The 26101-nt window shown below is 41.0% G+C and overlaps 1 protein-coding gene across 1 annotated transcript in view; it reads left to right on the top strand.

Annotated features, from left to right (window-relative positions):
• Positions 1–26101, top strand: part of TMEM135 (transmembrane protein 135) — a 197047-nt gene that overhangs the window by 14885 nt on the left and 156061 nt on the right. The window contains exons 2-3 of the mRNA XM_063325297.1: positions 46–173; positions 6403–6495. Coding sequence (XP_063181367.1) covers positions 46–173; positions 6403–6495 — 221 coding nt within the window. The remainder of the gene's footprint in view (positions 1–45; positions 174–6402; positions 6496–26101) is intronic.

Raw genomic sequence — 26101 nt, 5'->3', positions numbered from 1 at the left:
ATTAAAATTTGTCCCCCCTGTTTTTTTTCTTCCCTCCTCCCTCAGATTGCAGCTATTCTCAGGAAGCGAAAACTTGACTATTATTTGCGCAAGCTGGTACCTGAGATCTTGCAATCAACTTCCTTTCTGACAGCAAATGGGACCTTGTATATCGCTTGCTTTTGCATTCTAAGGTTGGTATTCTGTCCTAAAAATGAAATGTAACAGGAACGCCATTTTTACGCAACTTCTCAATTTACAAAATAACTTGTCTTTTTTCTCTTTTTTTTTTTTTATAATAGGCTTGTTTGTAATAGGTAAGAGTAAGAAAAGCAACAGCTGTTGATTCTGGTCTTATCACTTGAATGTGAACCTTTTTTTTTCTCTTGTTCTTGTAATCTTTTAAATCAGTAAATAAGTCAATGTATTCACTTTTCCTCCTTTTCTCTGTTTTACTGACTCAAAATACATTGTTGCAGGAAATTCAAATACATTCTAGAGGGGAACTGGGAAGGCCTAATCTTTCTCTCCTAGAAAGAACTGATGTAATGTGGTGTTGGTTTCTATTTTCCTGATGCAGGGGCTGTGATGACTTTCATTTATCCTAAGCTTTATCCAGCCATCCAAGTTTGTACTTTCCATGTTTGTGGACATAAACGAAGGAAATCCCAGCACAGCTTCTGGGGTTCTGTAAGATACAGACTTGCTCTGAAAAATGAGTACAAATGCCACTTCTGTATTCTGAGCTGTTTCCAGTGTGTATTTCAGGTAACTGTCAGGACAGTTAAAAGTTAAGCTTTGCTGTTTATGAACATGATGGTGTCCTAGATCTAAATGCATTTATTGTAAGAGATGTTATACATAGACATCTAAAGCCTACAGTAGCTATGAATTTCTGGAAGTTATCTGACAGTGCACTCAACAGCCCCTCTAAAAGCTAATCAAACCCATTATGCCCTACTTCTAGAGCTGTTTATAAGCCCCTAAACTTTGCTTCAAAGCTGAGGGAGAAGACTAAGAAGAGGAGGAGCTGGCGGAGGAGCCATGGAACACTTTTTAAGTAAATAATTTGCAAAGTTCAAAGTGAATCCTTAAGTAACAAGCTCTAAAGAATATGCATGTTTCTAGCAATCTGAGTTGTATTGACTTACCTTTACACCTCTGAGCTGGCAGTGGCCTTCCTTATCCTGCCACGTGCTGGCCTGTAAATGAGCAGTGCCTTACTTGAGTGCTGGGGTTAGACGTTACTCTCTAAATTCAGCTGGAGTGGATTTACTGTTTTCAGCCGTTCCTCTGACCGAGGTTACGAGCCACAGCAGATCTATGGCTGTGCCTGTGCTAGTCAATGAAGCAGGTAAGAGATTAGTGTCGGACTCTGAAGCCAGCTGGTGTGGCATTGCTTTTGCTTACATGGAGCACAGTTATCTAAAGCTGTTTTGGCCTCCAAAGCAAAGTGCGTGGCCAGATGTGGACTGAGTGATGGGAATGTTACTGAGTCCATGCACTTCCCATGCAAAGGACAATTCTAACAATTTAACGTGACAAGGGATACATGTCAATGCTTATTACCCTACTGTTCTTACAGCTGTGCACTAACCAACAAACGTTTTAAGAGGTGTACACGCGTTTTCTGTTGCAAAGAGGTGCCCATGAAGAGTTGTGGCCTCCAGCAGAACCTCTGCTGGTAGGGTCTCTGCAGACTGCCCACCGCCTGCAATTGCAAGACTTGCAAATAAAAGAATGTCTCCCTGCTGGCTGGGGTGTCAAATGGGGCTGGTGAACTGAAATCATAAATAAAGGCAAAATAAGAAAGTATTTAGGAAGCCTTATGAATATGAAAGTCCAATTATAAGGAGTATTTGGCAGTTTTTTGGACAGGAATAAAATTCAGAGCCTCAGCAATTAAGTAAATGGGATATGAATAGGAATAGCAAGAGCTATTAAATGACATTTCAAACTAACAATGGATAATATGATTATCAGAGAAGTCCAACCTTCAAAATTTACTGGTGTTCTTTGAAGGAAAAATATATATCTGGTGATGATATGATTGGTGCATTATACATGAATTCCCAAATGATTTTGACGAGATTTCTTGTTCAAGGACTCTTCAAGAAGAAAGACAAGTTGTATTCCAGGAATTAGAAAATGATTAGCAAGTAGTTAAAATATGTGAAACCAAACAAGGGGTAAATAATCAGTTTTCAAAATAGAAAGAGGTTGCCAGTAACGTTCCTGCTGTGTCCTTTGTTCTGGAAATACCTAAACAATCTAGAAAAAGAGGTGAAGAATAATGTGAGAGATAATATGATATTATTTAGGATACAGAAATCTAAAACTGACTCTCATCCATTTCAGAAAAATCTGTTGATGAAAATCACTTATGAAATTTGACAAAGTGAAAAGTAATGCATCAGGAGGAAAAAAGCAGTTCTGTGCTTACACGGGGACGGGCTTTAAACTAGCTGCTATGAATCAGGAGGGCGTCTGAGACTTGTCATGGGCACGTCCTTTGAACAAGTCAGTTCAGTACTTGAATATGGTCAAGGAGCCGAGTAAGTATTATTTGGAAAGAAAATGAGAACAAGCCAGAAAGCTGTATAAATACATGACATCTTTACAAGTTGAGTACTTTTTATTTTTTTTAAGAGCTCTTCCTAAGATTATAATGTTGACAAGTCCTTCACTTGGAATGTACTTAATATCAACGTTGTCTTGCAGCTTGAGCTGTATAAGCTTCCTTCTCTTCTCTGGGTGGGTGATGGAGGATGGAAATACGATACTTCACTCCTCTTTTTTTTTTCTTTCTTTTTTGTTTTTAGTCAATTTCTGTGGCTTTTTCACATTTTTTTTTTTTAATGTTTAGTTTGAACTTGTATGATTCCTTGAATTTATTACTGTGTACTTCCTTCAGAAGCCCCTGAGAGCAAAAGTGATTGTATGTCGTTTTCCAGCCCAGAATGCGGTTTGGTATCGTGTGTTTTAATCCATCAAAGAAATATCGGTACCTCTCTGGCGTTCTGCGTAACTGTGGCACGAGTATTTCTGAGCTCTGTTTGCAACCATGCAAAGAGATTTTTTTGAGACTGTGGAGACCTGGATGCTTTAGATCTGATTCTGGATAGTGGGGAGAAACGGGATGTGGTAGATAGGTTGGTATAATAGGATGCATGATGCAGTTTTTTGTATCTTTTTTGGTTGGAAGGCATATTATAGTGGGCTCAGCAGTAACTCAAGCAAAATTGCGCAGCAGTTGACTGATCTTACCCTCCTGGAGTTGTAGACCAAAGCAACAGATTAAAGGGTTTGTAGCTGGACATGTTAACCCCATACTTACCTGCACAGTTCCTGATTTGAGAAGAGCTGCCTGTTTCCTTCTTTTCTAGCACCAAGGAGGAGCTGCATTGGCAGACATATAGGGTGTCCTGAATAAAGTGACCACTTCTGTTCATACCTTTACCCAGGTCCCAGCAAATCTTCAGTCACTGTGTATACTGAAAATACGTCTTAGTCATGCGGTAACAGTTAAAAGACCTAAATATTAAATGTAATTGTCAGTGAGAAGTCTGGCTTGTGCTAATATGTCTGTTTGATGCTCATTTAGTATTTACTTCCTTTCACCTAGGGAAAACCAGCAAAATAGAAACTACTGCAAATGTTTTCAAGGATCACAGAATCATAGAATGTGTTGGGTTGGAAGGGACCTTTAAAGGCCATCTAGTCCAACCTCTGGCAATGACCAGGGACATCTTCAACCAGATCAGGTTGCTCAGAGCCCTGTCCAACCTGACCTTGAATGTTTCCAGGGATGGGGCATCTCCCACCTCTCTGGGCAACCTGGGCCAGTGTCTCACCACCCTCCTCATAAAACATTTCTTCCTAATATCTAAGTCTCCCCTTTCAGTTTAAAGCTGTTATCGCTTGTCCTGTTGCTACATTCCCTGATAAAGAGTCCCTCCCCAGCTTTCCTGTAGTGCCCCTTTAGGGACTGGCAGGGGCTATAAGTTCTCCCCGGAGCCTTCTCTTCTCCAGGCTGAACCCCCCCAGCTCTCTCAGCCTGTCCCCACAGCAGAGGGGCTCCAGCCCTCCCAGCATCTTTGTGGCCTCTGCTGGACCCTCTCCAACAGGTCCACGTCCTTCTTATGTCGGGGACCCCAGAGCTGGACACAGTACTCCGGGTGGGGTCTTACCAGGGCAGAGTAGAGGGATGTAGGCAAGAACTTGAGGCAAGAAAGTGCATTTAAAATAGTTCTAGAAGGAATTACCAAGCTAAGTTGGCTGCCTTTTTTTTTTTTTTCCCCCTCTTTTTTTTTTCCTCTAGTGAATGGGGCCGTATGTGCAGGCTGCTCTGCCGTCAGAGCAGTGGGGGCGATGAGCTCTGTTACGGATGCGTGACAGGCCAGCTGGGGCTTGTAATCTCTTCTGCTGGTGAGATCCAGAAGACTACATCTGTCTGGGCTTCAGACGGAAGTGCTGAGCTCCAGTGTTGACAAGCATTACATCTGTTAAATGGAAGGTGTGAGTTTTAGGTTTTCGGTTTTGTTGAATGCAAAACCTCCTGAAGACACGGTTCCCTTAGTCTAGCGACTAGAATAATGAAGTTTTTCTGCGTACAGCTTTACATTACCGTGCTTAGTGAGATTCAGCCTTATGTATCAACCAGCCTCTGAGTTTTAGATACAGTTGTACATTGAGGAATTAGATGCATAATGAACTCATATTTCTCATTCCAATTTCGAACCATAGAGCCTGTGAAAATAACCATGCAAATAATAACAAAAGCTTGTTTTCATTTACTTTAGCAGAAGTTTAAATGTTTCACTTACTGATTGGGCATTTTAATTTCCACTGGGTTTTATTATGTGAAATATGTTACTGTTGTTTCCAAATTCTTATCAAACCAAAGACGCAAGCATTCGTGCAGGGATTCTAAACCGTGCCAAAAGAACAAATTCTTGTTTCTTTCCCACAGAAAAGACATTTGTTCTGTTACTTAACAGGTGTGTCTGGTAAGATGCGTTCATACTTATTAAGATGTTTAAAATGGCTTCTCTGAAACTTCATACAGTAATTGCTTTCCGAGAGAGTCCTAATAATGAACTTTAGCTCCTGCAGCATTTGGCATTGTCATCCTGAGAAATTATCCTTTTGCAGCCGTGGGAATGAGCAGCGTGTGTAATTGCCATTACATCACTTGCTGCTGATACACTGGCTCTGTTTTCACGTATGAACATAAGCTGGCATTGCTCGCTGGTAATGTTATTTGTGCAGGTGAGGTATGAAATGAGGCTAATCACGCCTCGTACAGCACGAGTGAAAAGAGGGCTAGTCAGATGGCATTGATTAATTATCTTTGTTCTCTCTCCTGTGTTGTCAACATGAAATTTTATCTAAGAAAATTTCCTTTTCTACCCTGTATGTGTTTGCCATTTTTTTTCAGTGGTATTTTGTTCACTGTGTTTTGGAAGGGTAGACTCCATTGTAACACTCTCTTCCTGGACTGATAGTGCTTATCAGCTGAGCAACATTGGTGTAACTGAAGTATGTTTGTTATCACGTTACCAAATTTCATGACTGCCTGACCATCGTTTGCTTCTGCGATCAACCTGAATTAGTTGGAAGATGCGGGTGTCCTGAACACACCAAATATGGTTGGTGCCATTGTGTCTGATGTGCATTTTGGCTTTTCTCCTTTAACGGTGACCAATTTGTAGAAATATTTTCTTAGATGTTGTCATTTGTGTAACTATTTTTTTTTTTAACTCTTATTGCTGGAGGAATTTGCACAGTTGAAATTGTGTGGACTCTTCAAGTGAAATCCAGATCTTGTTACACAAAAAATAGAGCTTTCCCACCTTAATGGAACTGGGATGTCACTGTTGCTTCCAGCTCTGTAATGTACAGATTGATTCCTTGGCTTACTGTAAATGAGTGGTTTGCTGGTTTTAGCATCAGCAGACTATCTGTCTTTGGAAAGTGATGTATATTATGATAATTTGATTTGATTTCTGGCTCACCTGATTGCATCCCTACATTCCACAAGGCACATCTTCCTCCAGAGGTATTTGGACAAATAGCAGTTCTTTTAGAAGATTATTCTGTGATTAATATCTGCATTTTTTCAGAAACGTCTCTTGAAAGCACTGTTTTCTTCGAAGCAAAGTAATCCTTTAAATGAAATGTATATATTAATGAAGTATTTCAGGTGTTTAATGTTTATGAAGCACTGTGGGAACCCCTCTGAGAACTATCCAGCTGTAAAAATATAATGATTAGTATTTATTTGCAAGTATTGATTAATGTAAAGGGGCAAAATTCATCTTAATAAAGTGTATCTAATTTTATTATAGAGGTAAAATATGGTGTTGTACGTGAATGGTTCAGTTGCTTTGCATGTAATGTGTGTACAAATTGCATTTTCAGGAGGATACTTGGAAAATTCTACTTTTGGTCTCCTGGCTTTGGTGCTGCTTTACCTGCTTCTTATATGGCTATTCTCATCGAAAGGAAAAGCAGGTACGGTTTGTGTCTATGGATTTTCAGTTTTGTATAATGATATTTATTTTTTTGGTCATTTTATGATTGACATTTGACAATTCAGTGTTTTTGTTTCAGAATGCTGGAAACGTAATTAATTTGAAATAGTGTCTTTAGCAACCTTAGATTTAAATCTAGAAAGCTACAGTGAAAAAACACTTTACAAACACTCAGTTTCTTGTTTGTAGTTTGTTTTTCTTGTTTAATGTGTAATTGGCTGGTTTAGGATTGCCTGATGAGGTTTGGTTGCTTAGGATTTCCTGATGAAGCGGTAGGTTTCTTTGTTTTCTGCTTTTTGTTTGGCTTTTTTTTTTGTTGTTTTTTTTTTTTTTAAAGTACAATTTAAATAATGTTTGTGACTAGCATGCTCCTTCTCCGTGACTAATGAAAGTTGCTGATGACTTGCGTTGACAATGTGACATCAGTTAAGATAGAGGAGCAATAGGATGTTGTGGAAAAAACTGATTGGAAGAGCTGAAGTAATCCAAAATGGACGAAGCATAATGATACAGAAAGCAAAGCCTTTCACTTAAGGGAAAGGTGCTGAAGTTCAGCTATCAATGGAAAATCCGTTATGAAAGCATGAAGAGAGGAGCAGAGAGCTCCGAGTGATCCAAGGATAGCTGAAAGCTGCCGATTGTGTTTTTGTGGCCATGAAAGGCGGTAGGTGAAATCCTGGGTTGTAGGGGTTTTGTGTTTTGAAATTCATGTTATATTGGTAGCTTGTATCAACAGTGAAAGTTATAATGCTTAATTACTTCCATATGGAATGAGATGCGTTAATCATCTAGTTAGTAGGCTTTATTCAAAGTAGAGAAGGTGACAAAAGGGTAATGTAAGGGATTACTCTTTAAAAGGTGATGAGGGGGGTTGAGTACCAGAGGTGATGTGAACGCATTTTTGGCTACTATGAATATCTGAAACTTCTTTAGGCAGTCATTTAAATAGAACTGCAAATACCTCGTGTTGTTGACTGACTGTCAGGCCCAATTCCTAAACTTCAGGCATGGAGTCAACAAAGCCAAAGCCCAAGCCAAGATTTAGGTAGGATTGTCAAAGTTCTGTCCTTTTAAAAGAATACATTATCCATTGTTTTTGAAGACTGAGGGTGTGTAAGAAGTGCTCTCACCTTTCCAGAACTTCTAAATTACTTTAACTATAGAGAAAATAATTGTAGTAAAGTTACTGAATAAGTTAATGATCTTTTAAATGTCCTTTCTAGCTGACTGATTTTCATCTTGCTGCAATTACTTCCTAAGAGGGTGCGTACATTTCAGTAGAACTTTTTCTAGTTCTTAGACTCCAGCACTGCCATTGGCATCAGTGTTTTTGTGTTTTGGTGAGAGCAAAAGCATTTTCTCCCTTTGAGGGGTGACAGCACCAGCTTAGCTTTTCTTGCAGACCTGCAGACAATGTGAGGATTTTGTGTGTCAGGTTTCTAATATTTCCAGATAGCATTAGAGGTGAGAAAATGGGGCTATGATTTTCTTGTAGCTTTCAGAGTATTTGTGAGTGAAGAGTTAAAACTGCTTGTGAGCCCAAACCCATACAAGGTTTTTGTTTAACAGTGGAACAGCTCTGAAAAGCTTGCAAACCTAAGCTTGTTAAATGTAGCACAGAGAGTAAGGCAAACAAATATTACGTCAAATGGAGGTTTCTGAAAGTCTCGGTGGCAACGTATGAAAGCTTTGACACGTTAACAGGTTCCTATTTAACAACTGAAATTTGAGAGAAAGAAAAGTTGAGAGAGAGGTGTGTGAAAATGGTGAAAGTAGGTTGGTACAGCACGTATGCGACGAATAATGCTGGAATACTTGATTGCTGGAAGGTTATTCTCTTTTCTGTCAGAATCCAAAATGTGTGACCTAAGGTATTTTGCCTAAAAAGTTCATATTAGATCACATCAGGTAAAATGGAAAAAGGCAATGTTGGTATTGCAGTATAACACACACAGCTGAAAATGTGGGGTTATTGTTACTAATGAGAAAAAGATTGTTAAATGTCATCAAAAGGTAATTGAAAGTTTAGGGTTTTTTTTAAATAGAAAGTTGTTTGGTATGTTATCAGATGCTAACTGTGTTTAATGTGTGAAATGCTACTGCTGACAGACTTAGTGAAATATGGCTTTCTGATTTCACACCTGTTTGTTACAGGCAAAATCAAATTTTAATAGACTTGTAGTCTTGACGTTTGACATGGAGACGCAGTGGCATTTTCAGTCGTATCTCAAGTAGCTTACAAAAAATTGTATTGAAAAATCAGGGAGGTGGGAAAAAGTCCTGATTTGAGTTCATAAACGTGTCTCTAGCCCTTTATATTGCTACTAGCAGCTGGCAGCAACATCAAATTTAATCACTTAATCTCTTCCCAAGTGGATACCCTATTTTAAGTACCTCGCTGGCATTTGCTTGCACAGCATCGCTGTCAGTCCTGAACTTGGGAACAGCAGGCTTGTAAATCAGATTTGCTGCTGAGATTCGCTGTTTATGTGTGCCAGCCTTGTACATTTTATAATTCGTATGGAAGAATGGGAAAAAGAGATGGTTAGCTTGTCTAGGCGCACTATAATCCTGAGGAGGAGAATGTTTTCCAATGCGTTACAGAACTAGTTTGATTATGGTTTGTATCTGTGTAATATGTAACCGCCAATTTGCATGGCATTGGCAGTGAGGAGGGGAGGTGACATTGCATACAGAGTCACTCAGGAAATGATCTGCATTATATTACGCCACTACAATTCTATAAAGATATAAACTGCACGTTAGTATGTCCATGTGTATTCTGTTTGGTGGTTATAGAATAAGGTTATCCTATCTATGAAAAGTAGTTTATTAGGGTCTGTGGAAAGGACCAAGGAATAAAAGTACTTGTAAACTTCTCGTGTATATATCGATAAATGTCCTGTGAGATTATTTGAAGAGAACTAGTCACATTATTATGAGTAAGTAATGTTTTAATAAGAAGTATTTCTTAGATAATACATAAACATGGAGATTACATGTTTGTAATGTGCAGATTCATATTCTGTGCCTTTAGTCCCTTACTCCTGTAGGAGTAACTCGGAATTCTTGCCTTTTTCTGGTACTCTGCAGCAGTGTGGGTTGCCTCGTAGGGTAAGGGGGAAGCATCCTTACGGCCAGTGCAGGATTTGTAAGTGGCTGCCTGACATCTGTCAGCCACAGGGCTGGTATGTGTTTGATGCTCTGAGAAGTGCCAAGAGGGCACAGAGTTACATTTCAGCTGATTTTGACTGTACATTATCTCACATGGTGCATATTTTTAATAGCTGTTAGTGTTTGTCCTTACATGTTATTTCTTTGTACTTTTAGCTCTGCCAGAGGTGTTAAAAAATGAGAAGTGAAACAAAAAATATTGTAGGGGTTACTAGTGTGCTGTGTATTTCTACATGCAAAGAAAATGTTCTTGCAAGTAAGGAAGGTACTCCCTTTTCTTGGAGAAAGCTACACAATTCATTAGAATGAACATTTTTCTAATTCTTTTTGATTAGTTAGCCGTGACTTCAACATTTTAATTACTCTTTATGTATATATTTAGAATAACTATGGCTGTAATAAGTAAGCTTCTAAGAGGTGCACTTGCACAAGTATATTTAGAACATAATTTTCTTTACTGTTTCACCTTTTTTACATCTTCTATTAAAGAAATTGTGCGATTCTGCCACAGAATTTAGTTTTGTAGTGTTAGAGATTAAAAGTTTTGTTAATGTCTCCTCAAAAATAGAGATGCGATTCAGTTATATTAATTTCATTAAGCTTCCTTAGGAAATCATTACATGCATTTTATTGACCTCTGTATAGGATTGTTTTACCATGTACTCTTTGTTTACTCCAATAGGTATTGCTTCAAATTGTTGATAAGGAGCAATTTTATTTGCTTGTAATTTTGAAAAATGAATATTTTGCTTACTTCTTTTGGCTTCTGTTTGTAATTCAAAGTCATGGTGTCCTGTCATTTTTATTTATTTATTTTTTTCAACCTGTTAAATGTTATTGACAAGAATTGAGCATGTAGTGGAGGTATGTGGCTTCAACTGAAAGACATAGTACTACCTTGTGGAGACTTCACTGAGACCGCTAGAAGGCAAGGAAGTAACTGAATATACTTGTTAGAATTGTTGTGAATGAAGCTGTTGAAATGTGATTTGAGGCTTGGCTGAAGCCAGCCTATTACTGGAAATCTGATTAGGTCAGTTGTACCTTACTGATCTCTAAGGCAAAGAAGTCTGATAGCTCAGTGAAGAGCCTGTAGTTTAGACCTCTGTGATGACTCTCCAGGAGAAGAATGATGTTCTCTTGAGTGTTTTGTAAATGTGCTCACGCGTCAAACCTATTTAAGTCGTGTTTTGCTAATAGCTAAATGGCAAACTTCAGTTTGTTGGACTCTTGTTCAAAAAATAACGTATTAGTGAGTTCCAAGAACTGTAGCTAAAGCTTTAAGAAGGGACACAGTTACAGTTTTAATGAAATTAATTGTCTTACTGCCTGGCTAACATTTTTCCCCTGCTGCCCTTTGTAAGTAATTAAGCCAAAGAAAGTTTAACTACAGCCACCTAAAAGTTGTGTGGCAGTTCTGAAGGGACCCTTCTGGGATTGCCCCCTGCTCCCCCCTTAGGCTGCATTAGTGTTTACATACTGGCTGTTAACATTATAGCGGCGCCTGTCTCGTCGCTACAGTTATGACTGTGTCACTGATGGTATTATAAAACTTGAGATTTAGGGCTTTTATAATTTGGTTGTAAAATCTTGCTCTGCGCAACTATTGGCAACATGTTTTCAGTTGAAAACTGTGTGTTTTTCATGAAAAAAATTCAGTATACCGGACTCTCAGAGAAATATTTAAAGCACATGCATTTAAAAAGTGATGTAGTGCAACAGTGCACGTTATAGAGAACATCTACGTATTCGCTTAGAAAGGCGGCAGAAACGTTTGTGTAAGAACGATGTGGACTTTTTAGACTGTATGTTTGTTCTCCTGATGAAACATTCAGTTACTGTTAGGGTTATTTGCTTGCCATAAATGCTGTTAATCTAAATACATTATAGAGGAAGAATACGGCAGCACAGGATTGGTAAAAAGTATATGCTGTAAATAAATACAGCGCTTTTGTGAGTTTGTCCATTGAAATACCAATTTGTTGGTATATATTTCTGTATAGTAGTATAGTATATTTGGACTTGAGGTGACAATTTCCTCTCTCAAAATGTTGGAGTTTGACACTGTATTTTAGGGAAACCTAGAAATCACTGGTATGGGGGGTGGGTGATCAAAACAAGTAAACAAACTCTTCTAACACAGCAGGTATTTTTGCATGCATTAGTCTTACTTGCTACAGGTAAGAAATTGCGAGAGCAAGCTACGTTGAGGGATGAATTCTTGTGCTGTAGTGAAAAAACCCCTCAAGTCTGGGTCACTCACGTGAGTATTTGGTGGTAATGAGAGCTACCAGGGAAACAAATTATTTTGGTTTTACTCCTCTGGAGTGATTGTTACTGGGGAAATACGGAGCCGAGCTGTAGAAGCTAATGGGAACACTTGTTGTTTCTAAACCAAAATACGTTAAAATCCATTGCACTTCGGCAACTGCCTTGGTGAGAGCCAGTGTTTGAGAGATCCGTGTTTTCACAGTAACAGCACGTAAACATGTGAACATTTGAGGGCTGCTGCTGCTGTAGTGGTCAGAGGGAGGGAAAACTGACCCTTCAAGGTTGCCTGGGAGTGCAGGAGTCCCTCTGGAAGATGCTGTGATTGTGGGACTGGTGTGAATGGCAGGTAGCTCAGGACAAGCAGCTCTCGGGAGCGTGTCTCCTAGAAAGTAGCAGCTCTTGCTGACTGATCTTAGGGGAGCTCTAAGAGCTGTGAGCTCTTGCCCAGAACAGGGCTAAAATATTTCTAATGAACGATTTACAGTAACTTGTCTTTCTGAGAAATGGGATCACCTGGCTTATGCTATGTTCATCCTGACACGCTCAGTCTCCAGTTTGGGGAAAAAAACCCCAATAGCCTGGTATTTTACACTAGAAAGACTGATGATTTCTGTAGGGTACATCCCTGACAATCATAACTTTGTTGATATTTTCAGAGATTTCTATTCTTCACTTATTGTTATAGCATTACGTGTTAATTCTAGAAAAAGTTCCTGAAGTTGATTTAACTCTGTTCAGTTAAATTAATATTAATGAAGTTGTTTTTTAAGAACCAGCTTTTATAAGCACAGGAGCAGGCAATTCCAGTAAGTCGTAAGTTAAGCAAGCGGGGTGGAAGACCAGTTTGGCTGAATGGGGAACTCCTTGTGGAGATCGAGAGGAAGAAGAAATTGTATCATCTCTGGAAGCGAGGTCGGGCTTCGCAGGAAGATTAGAGCTGTGGTTTGCATGTGCAGGGAGAAGATGCGAAAGGCCAAAAGCTCAATTAGAGCTGAAACTGGCCAGCGTTGTATCTGACAACAGGAAGGGCTTTTGAAAGTATGTCAACTGCAAAAGGAGATCTAGTGATAACATTGGACCTGTATTTGTTGAAGATGTTCACCTGACTAATAGGGATGAAGAAAAAGCTGAGGTGTTCAAGGCTTTTTTTGCTTCAGCCTTGAATACTATTGATAGACCTTGGGCTGCCCGGTCCCCTGAGTCAGAGGAGCACGAGTGTGGGGACAGTGAATTTCCATTTGGGGACACTGAAATTGTAAGGGATCAGCTGAATGTTCGTAAGTCCACGGGGCCCGATGGGATTCACCCCCGTACTGAAGTACTGAAGGAGCCAGCAGGTACTACAGCGGGACCCCTCTTGATCATCTCCCAAAGGTTTTGGGGATCTGGGGAGGTCCCTGCTGACTGGAAGATAGCCAGCGCTATTCCAGTTTACAAGAAGAGCAGGAGGGAAGACCCAGGAAACTACAGACCAATTAGTCTAACCCCAGTTCCTGGAAATATTATGGAGAAGCTTATACTGGGTACTGTTGAAAAGCTTTTAAAGAACAATGCCGTCATGGGGCACAGTCAACGTGGATTCACAAAAAGGAAATCCTGATTAACTAATTTGATATCCTTCTATGACAAGGTCACCTGCCTAGTGGATGAAGGAAAGGCTGTCATTGAAGTTGTCATTTAAGGAAAGGGAGGTCCTCTGTGGGCCATAAAAAGGCGCTGTCGCTGTGTTAGTGGCAAGATGTAAACTATGTGCTCCATTTGTAAAAGTAGCTGCAGTTAAATTTGCTTACGTAAGATGTAAGTATAATCCTTAGGCTTCTGCATGCCTTTTAAAAGGAAGTGGTTACTGACACCACTTTGACTTTTCTAACCCTCTGAAATGTGTGTTTCTGTTTCATACCAGTCGTCTCTTCCCAGTCAGTTGAGTAAATCACCGTTATGTGTCTCAGTTACAAAGGCAGTCTAGATAACTGTCCTAAGGTAGATTTTACCCACTTCAGATGGCAAAAGTCTGGGAGGATGAATCCTATAGTTGTGAACAGAGCAAGAAGAATCCTTGGGGATCGGTGATTCCAGTCCCGTGCATTTGTAGTCAGTCAGCCCAGGTTATAAACTCATTGGGCTTCTGAAAAGCTGTAACCATGGCTGCAGAAGTGTTCAGCAACCAAGTTTCAGGGATTTTCACCCTGCAGCGTTCGAGTGTTGGGAAAATTTGGTCCAGCTTGCTTGTGTGGTCCTTGAAGTCTCGCACAGGATGGTAGAGCAGGAGAGCAGCTACAGCCCTATAGTCATCGGTCCGTTTTCTGGGATAGCATAGGCAGACAGAGTAAGAATACTGGAAGATCCCATGTAAAAGATATACCCGTGATTCTGGTGCTGCTGGAGAATGTGTTGCAGATGTCTGGCTGGATCTGTAAAGACTGGGTTTATTTTCTCTTAGTGTTGTTACAGTCGGGGCTGAGCTGGATCATGGAGGTCTATTTGATTGCATTTGCTCAGTGGTCTCCTTTTCCCTGAGTCTCAGGAGGGTTTACCAGCTTAGGCACAGCACCAGCCGTGAGGTTACTTCAGGAATAATAACGTAAAGACATCCCAGGCAGCACCCATTAAGCTCTGGCCAACCTCTCTCAGTTCACGTGGGGCCAGCCTGGACGGACAAAGGGCAGTGCTAAGGTCAAGCTGCAAGCTCTGATGGATCCCAGGTGACTCTGTGTCAGCTCTTCCTGCACTGCTGCATGAGTAGTTGAGACTTGATTATAGTTAAAGTTTAACATTATTTTTTATTATTATTATTCTAAGGACTCCTTTTGGCAAATCTGTTGTTGAAATGTTCACTTTGTAGGCTGGAAACTAAGTAAAAGTCATTTAGTCATCTGAGTTTAATTTTGTATTCTGTTTTTCATCATTAACCCAAGAAACCCCCCCCAAAAAACCATAGAAAACTTACAGTCCTGTTGAAATGCCTACAGATAAAATGTTAAAATTCAGACTGCTGCTGAACATTGGACTATTCTGCAAGTCTGACTTGGATTCAAACGGCACAAACAGTGGATTAATTACTCTGTTCTGTCTGCTCAGCTGTAGCATCCAGGAGACACTCATTTGGGCTTCCTTGGCTTAAGGAAACACTTAATCCATCTTCTGTGTCTGAATGCTTGTGTGAAACATGCGGCTCCTGGGGGGGAATAATAAATATTCCGCTAGTATAGAATAAACTTCAGATGCTGCCTAGGTGAGCTGGCAGTAGTGCTGGCTGGTGTGGCAATGAGAAGCCTGACATTTACCTGGCGAGATAGCACCTGAGCCTGCCGTGCCTCTGGTACAGTGGCTGAAAGTCGTCTTGTGTGATATGTCCCTCAGGTCTGCCTGTGTCGGGTCTGCCTGTGTCGGGTCTGCCTGTGTCGGGTCTGCCTGTAGGTACTGTTCTTAGATAGTACAGATGAGAGGAGCTTAAATTTATTTCTGTATGAGCCACACCTATAAACCCTCTGTAAATGGAGTGACTCTTCCCTGTAGCCTCATTGCTCCCAAGGAATTAGCATTGTTGTTAGCTCCTGCAGCAGGAAAAGTGTGGAGGCAGAAACTTAGGATGGTAACTGTTTGCTATATTTAACCGTGCAAGGGTTTTCTGTGGTGAAGGTTACAACAGTGTACGGTGGTTAAACATCTTGCTTCCCTTTCCTGCCCTCTCCCCTCCACATTCCAGGACAGAAAATGACACATTTTTATTTCCTTTAGTAAGTCCTATGGATTGCACGGTGGTTTTTTGTAATCAGATGACCTCCGCTCCAGATTGAAACTTTTTGATAAAGTAAGTGTGTGTTGTTAAAACCTTCTCTTAAAGATGGTCTGTTTTACAAGCAGGAACAACAGAGTCCATGGCATTAAAGGCAAGCATGAAACAGGTCTCATGAATTTGGGCCACTGCCTGTCATTGCAATCCAGACTTCTACAGCTTTAGTGGAAGGAATTTGTATGTGCTCCATCTTGCTTTGTCAATGATAAGTTTTTCCTTTTATGCCCTTCTTCAGTGTCTGTTATTCATTCCTCGTGAGCAATGAAGTGAGGAACCAGCAAAAATGTTCTAATGTCAACCATTGGCATATTGTATCTTCAAGCTTAAAGTTAGAAAATAATATGTTCAAGCTGGACTTGACAATAGCTTCTTTCTGTCTTTCATGGAATCACAGAATGGTTCGGGTTGGAAGGGACCTTAAAGATCACCTAGTTCCAACCCCCTGCCCTGGGCAGGGACACCTCCCACCAGCCCAGGCTGCTCCCAGCCCCGTCCAGCCTGGCCTTGAACCCCTCCAGGGATGGGGCAGCCACAGCTTCTCTGGGCAGCCTGGGCCAGGGGCTCACCGCCCTCACAGCAAAGAAACTGAGAGGTGAAATGCCACATTAATGTCTGTCGTCGTATCTGGCACAGCTCATTCAATACCGATGTCCTGCCAGAGACTGACTTCTTGGGCAAGAGGCACGTGTTGTAGTGACTCTCAGTCAAACTTTTAGGATGGCTTGACCACCTTTTCAGAGGTTTACGTTGGCGTCCCGCATTGCTGTTCCTTAGGACCATGCTCTTAACAGTGCTAATCCGTCTTCTGCATGACTAATCTATAGTTCCTGACTGGATTTGAAGCCTGTTTTTAATATGACTCCATATGCTGTCATTAGGGTTCTAAAGGGGAAAAAAAAAGGCGAATGGCACTGGGTATTGCCGGGTCTAACTCCATGCTCTCCTGTTGGAGTAGTTGATCTGCTCTTCTGAATGTAAGGGCATTTAGAAGTGAGTCACACCGTGAGAAGAACTGCGGTAGTCTTCTGTTAAGGTTGGATTGATTTGTCACATTAGCTTTTTTTTTTTTGCATATTGCTTCAGGTATTTTGTTAACAGTGTAATCCAATCACAAATGTAATCTTTAAAACATTATAAGTCTAAAGAGAAAGTTAGCTCTAAACATGCAAACAAAACAATAGCTGCTAGTTTGACAGACTGGAAAAAGTGTTAGGCTGCTTAAGTCTTTTGAAATAGATGAAAAAAGTGATGATTTGAGTTGCTTATCAAAAAGCTTGTATTGTGGAATGGACCGTCTCAAACTGGGTGCAGAGTATGACTTGGGGAGGGAAAGGCAGCTATTTCAAGGGGCTTCTTGGGAAGCCGCTGGAGCCGCTTCTCACCCAGGTTTGGTGGGTTTGGGATGTGCAGGTAGGGTGTGGGCGAATGGCTCTTAACCTGCGAAGGGCTGGAGGGTGGAGGTGGAGGAAAACAGGTCAAATTTCCACTGGTTTTGGGACGGCCCCAAGCTGTCTGCTAGAGTAGTAGCCTGATACGAAAATTTTCTTCTCCTTCTTCCTGTTCTCACTCCCAAAATATACGGAGTGTATGTCCAAGGCCAGTGAATGTTGCACATCTCCGGCACTCTGAGATTTCTGTGCCCTCTCTTCCTCTTCTTCCTAACTTTTATTAACAGTTCTATCCATGATCTCCTCTTCTTTGCTATGAAACAGTAGGAATTGCCAGCAAAACGTGGAGAAGCAGTGACCTGCTGCTGCTAGGGATCCCCAAGGTGGTTCTGCTCAAACAGAGAGCACTTGCTGTTGGGCCCTGCGCGCTCCTTCCAGCCGGAGCGGCCAGCAGCACATGTTGTATCCCGACGGAGAAGGTGCCCAGAACAGCACTGGGTGTTTTCTTTATGATTGGCTGAGCTGATTAAAAACAATTCTGTGTTACTATCAACAGTCCAAAGAAATTGTTATTTGGGCCTTACTTAGCACGAGTTAGGCCTTCTGTACCAAGAATGTTAGTAATTTAAAAAATTGCTGGAAATCCTTCGTTTCTTTTCCTGAGGTTTGATTAATTTGTTATTCTTCTGTTATCTACTAGTCAATCCTTTTATGAAATTAATAAGCTTTTTGGAATCTGATTTTTATCTCTTTATGGAATCTTGTGAGGTTAAATCACACTTTAATTAAGAGGTTTTTTCCCCTCTGTAGGTCAGCTTTTGTTTTGACGCTATTGACTCTGTAGACACTGTAGAGAAACTGGGAGAGGAGGAGGAAGGAGGGAATGTTGAAAGAAAACCTGTATAAAATAGAGTATAAAACAGTTAAAAAAAATTAAACTGTAGATGTTATCGTGTGTTGCACTAGCTGACAACTCTGCAAGAATTATTGGTACTAATTTAATGGGAATGTATTGCTGTAGATATATTTTCTTTTTGGCTTCTCTCCCTTTCCAGTTTTCTCATACCCTTTCTTTGGCGTGTGTTCAAATCATAGAACATGTTGAGTTTATTTTCTTTCCTTTTAAGAACAACAGCTTCTGAGTATTTGCAAGAAACTATTTTACTTAAAATATAATTTGCTCAAAGCTTTGCAATTTTGAGCAACTTCAACTTCCCCAACCTGTAAACTGTCCATTTCCTACTTCAAACAACGCAATATTTTGAAATAGAAATTTTTTTTAAAAAAAAACATTGGGTCGTGAGTCCTCAAACTGTGTATTTTTTGTCATGAAGTTGTGTGCCTGAATATTATCTTCGTGTGAAAGACTTGCTACTGGTATTTACTAAGCTCAAGAAATAATCGTTTTCTCTTTTGAAAACTTATTGCTTAGGTCTGTTTTCTTAATTTTCGACATTATTTTGAAAGCTTATCTGTTCCTGCTGATTTTAAATGAACTTTTGCACCAGGATTTCGCTGCTGGCCTCCAGCTGTCAGTAGGAAATTGGTGGGTGTGAGAGATTAACGATACCCTAAACATAATCTGTAATACTTGTGTTATTACAGGGATGCAATCGCAACTCCAGATCTGTAGTTGGTTAGTTTGTGGTGTCAAGCTGCTGTAGAGCAGAAAAAAAATCCCCTCTTGATATTGACCTTTTACTTTTCAGGGGAAACCTGTGATTTGTGTGTGTTTGATTTAATTCTGCAGGTTATAGAGTGGTGTGTTTTACAGTGTGTGGGGGGGAGGGAAGCTGGGGGTAGGAATTCTTCCTGTTTTTGCAGACCACAAATCCTGTCTGGGGAGCCGTTACGAACTATTATGTTAGCTTCTTAGTTTATGTTCAGAAATTAAAGGCAGAGTTAACTCTTTCTTTCTTTTTTTTTTTTTTTAAAAAAAAAAAAGGGCAAATGTTCTCAAATTTTACTATAACAAGGCAGTACAGCGTAAGTTGTGTGCTCTTTGTTTTTCACATTCCACCCCATATATACCTTTGAATGCACCGATTCCTTTGAAAATAGTTTTATTTGTGATTTCGCAGACTTGTAGAAAATCCAAACAAAGGTTTATTGGTTAAAATAAAGTGGTAACTGTCAGAATATGCAGCGGGTTCAATTTGTGTAAAATTCAAACTTGAATTTGTAGGAAACTTATAAAAAGTGTATGTTTTCATAAATTCACTGTGCTAAAACCATGCGTAGTTCAGATCTTTTCTTGTGACCTATATGACAAGATAAGTTTTAACTCGCTTCATTCTAGTACCTATTTATTCTCAGGTCAGGTGTGTTGCTTTGAAACATTAAGAATTTTTGAAAAAGAAAATAGTAGGAACATGATGTTTTGGACTGAGGATGAAGTTAGAAAGCTTTATCACAAAGCTAAAACAATTCTTGTCTAAGCAGTGGGGTGGATGTTTTTATTTTGTGGTTTTCTGCCCCTCAACTGTTAAAAGTTTACTATAAAGAAACGTAACCCGTCGGTGAGGCTGTTTAATCAGAGAACATGTTCTCTTAATCGCATGCATAAAGATTTTTAACGTGCTGCTCTATCTGTCTTCAGGCTTCTTCTAGCCATCCCTGCTTCTAAGGGCTGCCGCGGGAGCTGTAGCGGGGCGCGGTGGGTCCCCCTCCCTGCGCTGGGAAGTTGCTGTCTCTGTTACAGCTCGCACCTAGAACTGTTCTCCCGGAAAGAGGTGCCGGTTTAGTCAATTTATGTGAATGCTGTACACAGTGGTATTCATCATGCTGTACGTACTTCCTTATTATTTCTGTCTTGGACACTTACATCCCCTTCAGTTTTGAGCAAGAAAAAAAAAAGTGATCATAAAAGCCTATGACTGGTTAAAAAATACAATTATAGTAGTTACAATATGCTTATCATAGAATCACAGAACGGTTCGGGTTGGAAGGGACCTTAAAGACCATCTCTATTTCCAACCCCCCGTCCTGGGCAGGGACACCTCCCACCAGCCCAGGCTGCTCCCAGCCCCGTCCAGCCTGGCCTTGAACCCCTCCAGGGATGGGGCAGCCACAGCTTCTCTGGGCAACCTGTTCCGGTGTCTCACCGCCCTCATGGTGAAGAACTTCTTCCTAACGTCCAGTCTGAATCGTCCCATCTCTAGTTTCAATCCATTCCCTCTAGTCTTACCATTACCCGACATCCTAAAAAGTCCCTCACCAGCTTTCTCTTAATTAATTGCAGTGAATGTTTAAATTTCAGGATGTCTCCTCAGAAAGGTTTGTGGTTTAACTGGAACAGGCAATAGAGAAAACAATGCTTTAAACTTTGTATTGACAGAAAAAGTTCTTGATGAGAAAACCACAGGGTCTGAAGTTTAGACGTACAAGATGGACAGGGCAAGGCAAAACATATGAAAGAAATAAATATTCAAAAGGAGGGATGCATATTGAGAGAGAAATAGCTTAAAAATGACAGGCGCCTACCTCGCTTCTGGGCTCTTAAAAGAAAGAGAAGGTGTTTGCTTTCGGTTGGAAACTTTCTTTGAGTGCTGCTGTGGTCGCAATAATTAATTTACGGTAAAATTGCCATGAGCACAAGCATGTTCTGAGGGTTCATCCCACTGTTCAGGCAAGGTGGTGTGGTTTTTTTTTGTTTGGTTGGCTTTTTATTGCTTTTTTTTTTTTAGCTTAGCAACAACTCTATATTTAAGGAAAACCATAAATATATTGAAGGAAAACCATAAATAAGAAGAGAGAACTGGCAGTGAGTTTCGTAGGAAAAAACATCTTGGTTGTATTTTAAAAATTGTTATTTTGTATGATTTGCTATTATATGAAGCCAAAGCTCATGCTACTGGTGAAAGTGAAGTTACTCTTTGAATTTTGTAACGTGTCAAGCTAAGCAAGAAAACATTCCTCAGGAAACTGTTCCACAAACAATACGTTGGCACGCAGATTTGGAGAGTTGTCATTGCTTCTATGGGTAGGAATAGGATTTTTAACTCATGTGGGAGGGGAACTGGACTTTGGCCTAAACCAAATATGTTTTCCAGAATTTACAGCACTTACATGAAAATGTAAATATCTTGCTCACAGGCAGATGCGTTCAAAGTCTGAGAATCACTTAGTGATTTCTTTGATTTTAAAATACTATTGATTAAACAAAGAATAGGAAATTTTTGGTCTGCTTTTTATCTCCTGTATTTTCATTTTTAAGTCCTCGAAAAATGTCCCTGAAAAATAGGGACAGTTTCAGTGAAGATCCATAAGTATGATTGAAATCTATGGGAATATTGTGGAAAATCTGAAGGGGGTCCGTGACTGTTTAAGAAATGGTGTGGAGGCGGCAGCGTTGCAGTGGAGGTAAAGGTGTAACCAGTTTCAGTGACCGGACAGATTCTTGTCTAAAGTAGGGTGCAAATTGTAAAAGTAAGTAGCATTAGAGTAACGTATCAGTGGTTGTGGTGACCTCATTTCAAATACTTAAAGACAGATTTGATCTTTTTAAAGAAGTGGTTAATTCATTAAAGAAAAGTTTTTGTGTTATATCAGTTAGGAAGCCAGATATTTATCGGTGTAATCTCTTCTGATTTTATAATCAGAAATTATAATGTGGAAAAAATTATGTATGATATTTTGAAGTTGCTTTCCACCTTTTTTTTTTATTCAGTAAAATGATGGAATTGTTTGGATGAGCACTGGGAAGTCAGCTAATGCGGCTTCCTGCTCGGGGCGGGACCAGCACTGAGTTCCCCTGCTTAGGGAATTGTCTGGTCAGCCTTGCGAACCTCTGAGGACAGAGGCCTGGCGACCCCTCTGGGTCCCCGTTCCAGTGCTTGGCTGTCTTCACGGAGAAAATGCTGTTTCCTCGGGGCAAGTCCAGATCTCCCCGGCCCTGCTCATGGTCCTCCTCGCCGGCTGATCAATGCCCGTTTTGTCCTGGGGACCAAGCCTGGGCGCAGTACTCTGTGTTGTGTACGAGTGCCGAGCAAAGGGGATTCATCATTTCCCTTGACCTCCTACCTACGCTTCTGGAAATCCAGCCCAGTACTCTGCTAGGCTTCTTGCTATTTTTATCCTATAGCTTTTTGGTTTTTTTAACAGTTATTTTAGACTCTTTCCTCTGGGCAGTGCAATCGCAAAAGTATGTGGTTCTCTGTTGAGGTTTATAGGCCATAGTTTAAGAGCTATTGCTGTTAGAATTTGGCCTGAACGTTACCAAGTTGTCCGAAAAACAAATTTTATGAAATGAAACTTTTCTTGGAGGAAGGTATAAATGAACAGGAGAATTATCTTCTGGAAGCCTGTGCTCGGTTGTTATTATTGTTATATATTGTTATATATGAAAAGTAGAATCCATGAGACTGGAATTGTTCGAGCGCAGATGACGTGACCTGTGCTGAATGACTTACCTCTGAGGCATTGCCTGCTTGGTTCTCTAAGAAGCATAGAAGAAAATTCATGTGAAAGTGTGAACTGGGCGGGGGGGGCGAGGAACAAAATGAGAAGTATGCTAAACACTACTGCACTTTGGTACTTCAATTAAAGGGTAATTAAACAATGTGGTTGCTTTTGTGCAATCCTCCTTTTCAGGTACAAGAGCTAGTCTTGTTGAAACGGTTTCAGAACAGTTTTTCTCTGGTTCTTTGATTTAACACAACAGACTGGGAGGATGGACCAGGCTGTGCCATCCCACCCCTTGTCCCGCAGGTGCAGCTCTCTTAGATACTGACTGGAGTCCTTGTCCTTAGTCTGCCGCTCATGAATCTTGCCCCCAGCTTGTGTTTATCCTTCCCGAATTAAAGATCTCATATGTCATTAGAAAGAGGGCAGGGTATGTGAGATACCGTCAGTTGAAGAAAAGGAGAGGGAGGCAGTGGGAAGGCGGAATGAAGATCTTGATGGGAGCAGCCTCTGGAAGAAAACAGCATGAGAGAGAGATGGTGGAAGGGGCAGTAGGATTTGTGTGCATCTGCTGGGGCTTTCCCGTAGCGACTTGTTGGGCCATCACTGGTGTATCTACCTGCTGATCTTGGTGCTCCTGAGATTAACGTTCAACACTGGTTCATGGACTTTAGGGGTAAAATGTTAGCCATTTATTAGTATCTTTTAAAGTTCCCCAAAGCAGGTGGTTAGACATGGCTGACTAATTATTTTTGTTGTTTAATTATTTCCTGCTCTTGTAATGCCATTTCCCAATTACATTCTTCTCTTATTTACCAGCTGCAGTTTTAATACAGTCCTTGGGTCGTACCGGTGACCCTTTTGCTTGGCCTACCTCCATCCTTCTGTCCTGTTTTCCATCAGCTGTCATTGCTGCAAAATAGCACAACGTTTGCTGAACTTCCACCCACTTTTTAACAGCTGAGTTCAGGGTTGGGTGAGGGTTGCTGGATCACATTTGCACAGGGCCAGGAAGAATCCCCTTCTCCCCCTCCCCCCTGAAAACATGGGGCTATTTATTTTTAAAACAGTCAAGAATTAATTTGGAGGAAGACGTTCTGCTTGGCGTTAGACAGGGCCAAGAACAGCAGCAGATAGAGACGGGCTTGCCGCAGGCACTTTCAGATGATGTCATCTAGCAACTTTCTGTATTTTCAGCTCTGGAAGTTCCTTCCTTGTGCACATTCATTGTCTGCACGTTTTCCCCCCTCCCGACCACTTACTTCTGCATCGGTCTCCCTGCAGCTGCACTGCAGCTTCTGGTTTCTTTCCTTCCTCTTCTCCAGCCCCTTTTCCTTTCTTTGTCTTTGTGGTTGGCGAGTTGCATTTTACGCTTAGCCAAAAGGGGCCAGAATAGAAGCTAAAGCTTTGTTAGATCAATTTCTTAGTTTTTTAGTACTTAAAACAAAAAAGGTAATAATTCAGTGGGAGGCTAAAAGACCCTGCCTGCGCGTCATCCCTGCCTGCCCGCCGTAGAGACTGAAGGAGGGAATCCACCAAGGACCTGGTGTGCCCATGCAAGAGTTATGCTGGTCTGTGCACGCTGTGTGTAATACACACACTGTAGTCTTAAAGCCGCCGCTCTCTCGCGGTAGCTGGTGGTAGCTTCTCGCAGGTGGGTGTGTTACTGCAGGATATTATTGAAGTTCGGATGTTTTCCGGAATACTCAAAGTATATTGAGTTACCAGATTAGCTGTCATGGGTAAATTTAATTCTGTGTTTCCAAACAGCTGAGTGTTTGTATATTTATCCTGAAATTTTAATACTATTATAGGATTAAAAAAAATAATCCAAGAGACATGAAATATCCACTATTTTTCCCTACGAGAACAAATTAAAATAAAATTTACGGTACACAGAACTGTATTGGCTGCCAGTTTGGTAATCGGGGAGGGTCAAGACACCGATATTATTTTATCATCTGAATTCATCTATTACATGAGATGAATTTTCACCCCTTCCTGGTCAGAAACATCATGCAGTATTTTGATGCTTTATTACAACTTGTAGATGTCTCTTTGCTTTAACATTTAGAGACCCTATTCCCTGTCTGTTGTCCTTTCATTTATTGTGTGCCTCATCCTCAAAAAATCTTTAGGTTCCAGCTTTTTTTCTTTGGTTTCTGTGCTAGAGTTTTGTTTCTAATACTCCACAGAGTGGTACTAGGTGGAGAAGGTATAGAAAGAGCAGATTTGTAACTCTGTACAGATTTGTAACTCTGTACTCTGCAGATTTGTAATAATAAAACCCAAACTGATTTTGCTAGTTAAAGTTTCGAACTTAAGCCAAATTTGAATCTTCCCTGTGGATAGAGCGTTAACTTCTGGAACTCAGGATGGTACATTGTTGCTTCCTGTAAATTCAATGCGATTTGAAAGCACTGAAACTTTTAAGTGGAATGTATCCTTGTACCTTAAATATCTGCTGTGAAAAACCTTGATCGGGATGCATAACTTGGCAAAGTTATGAACACCTAAACATGGGGTCAGAAAATACTGGATAAACTTTTTTTTTTTCATAGACTCATGGAATCATTTAGGTTGGAAAAGACCCTTGGGATCATCGAGTCCAACCATCAACCTCACTCTACAAAGTTCTCCCTTACACCATGTCCCCCAACCCCACATCTAAACGAGTCTTAAACACATCCAGGGATGGTGACTCCATCACCTCCCTGGGCAGCCTGTTCCAGTGTCTGACCACTCTTTCTGGGAAGAATTTTTTCCTCATGTCCAGCCTAAACCTCCCCTGCTGCAGCTTGAACCCATTCCCTCTTGTTCTATCACTAATGACCTGTGAGAAGAGACCAGCACCAACCTCTCTACAATGGCCTTTCAAGTAGCTGTAGAGAGTGATGAGGTCTCCCCTCAGCCTCCTCTTCCTCAAACTAAACAGTCCCAGCTCCTTCCATCGCTCCTCATCAGATTTATTCTCCAGGCTCTTCACCAGCTTCGTTGCCCTCCTTTGCCCTCGCTCCCCCACCTCGAGATCTCTCTCGTATTGAGGTGCCCAAAACTGGACACAATACTCAAGGTGTGGCCTCCCCAGTGCTGAGTACAGGGGGACAGTCACCTCCCTCCTTCTGCTGGTCGCACTATTTCTAACACAAGCCAGGATGCCATTGGCCCTCTTGGCCACCTGGGCATACTGCTGGCTCATGTTCAGCCGCTTGTCAATTAGAACCCCCAGGTCCTTTTCTGCCAGGCAGCTCTCCAGCCACACTTCCCCAAGCCTGTAGCGATGCCTGGGGTTGTTGTGGCCCAAGTGCAGGACCCGGCACTTGGCCTTGGTGAAGCTCGTACCGTTAGCATTGGCCCATCGGTCCACTCTATCCAAGTCTCTCTGTAGAGTCTCCCTATCCTTGTGCTTAGCTTCGTGTCATCTACAGACTTGCTGATGGTACACTCTGTGTCCTTATCAAGGTGAACAATGAAGATGTTAAACAGAAATGGTCCCAACACCGAGCCCTGAGGGACACCACTTGTGACCGGCCGCCAGCTGGATTTAACTCCAT

Source organism: Chroicocephalus ridibundus, chromosome 1 (assembly GCF_963924245.1).
Source record: "Chroicocephalus ridibundus chromosome 1, bChrRid1.1, whole genome shotgun sequence".
Lineage (NCBI taxonomy): Eukaryota > Metazoa > Chordata > Aves > Charadriiformes > Laridae > Chroicocephalus > Chroicocephalus ridibundus.
Note: the sequence above shows the minus strand (reverse complement) of the source record. Positions and strands in the feature narration are given on the sequence as shown.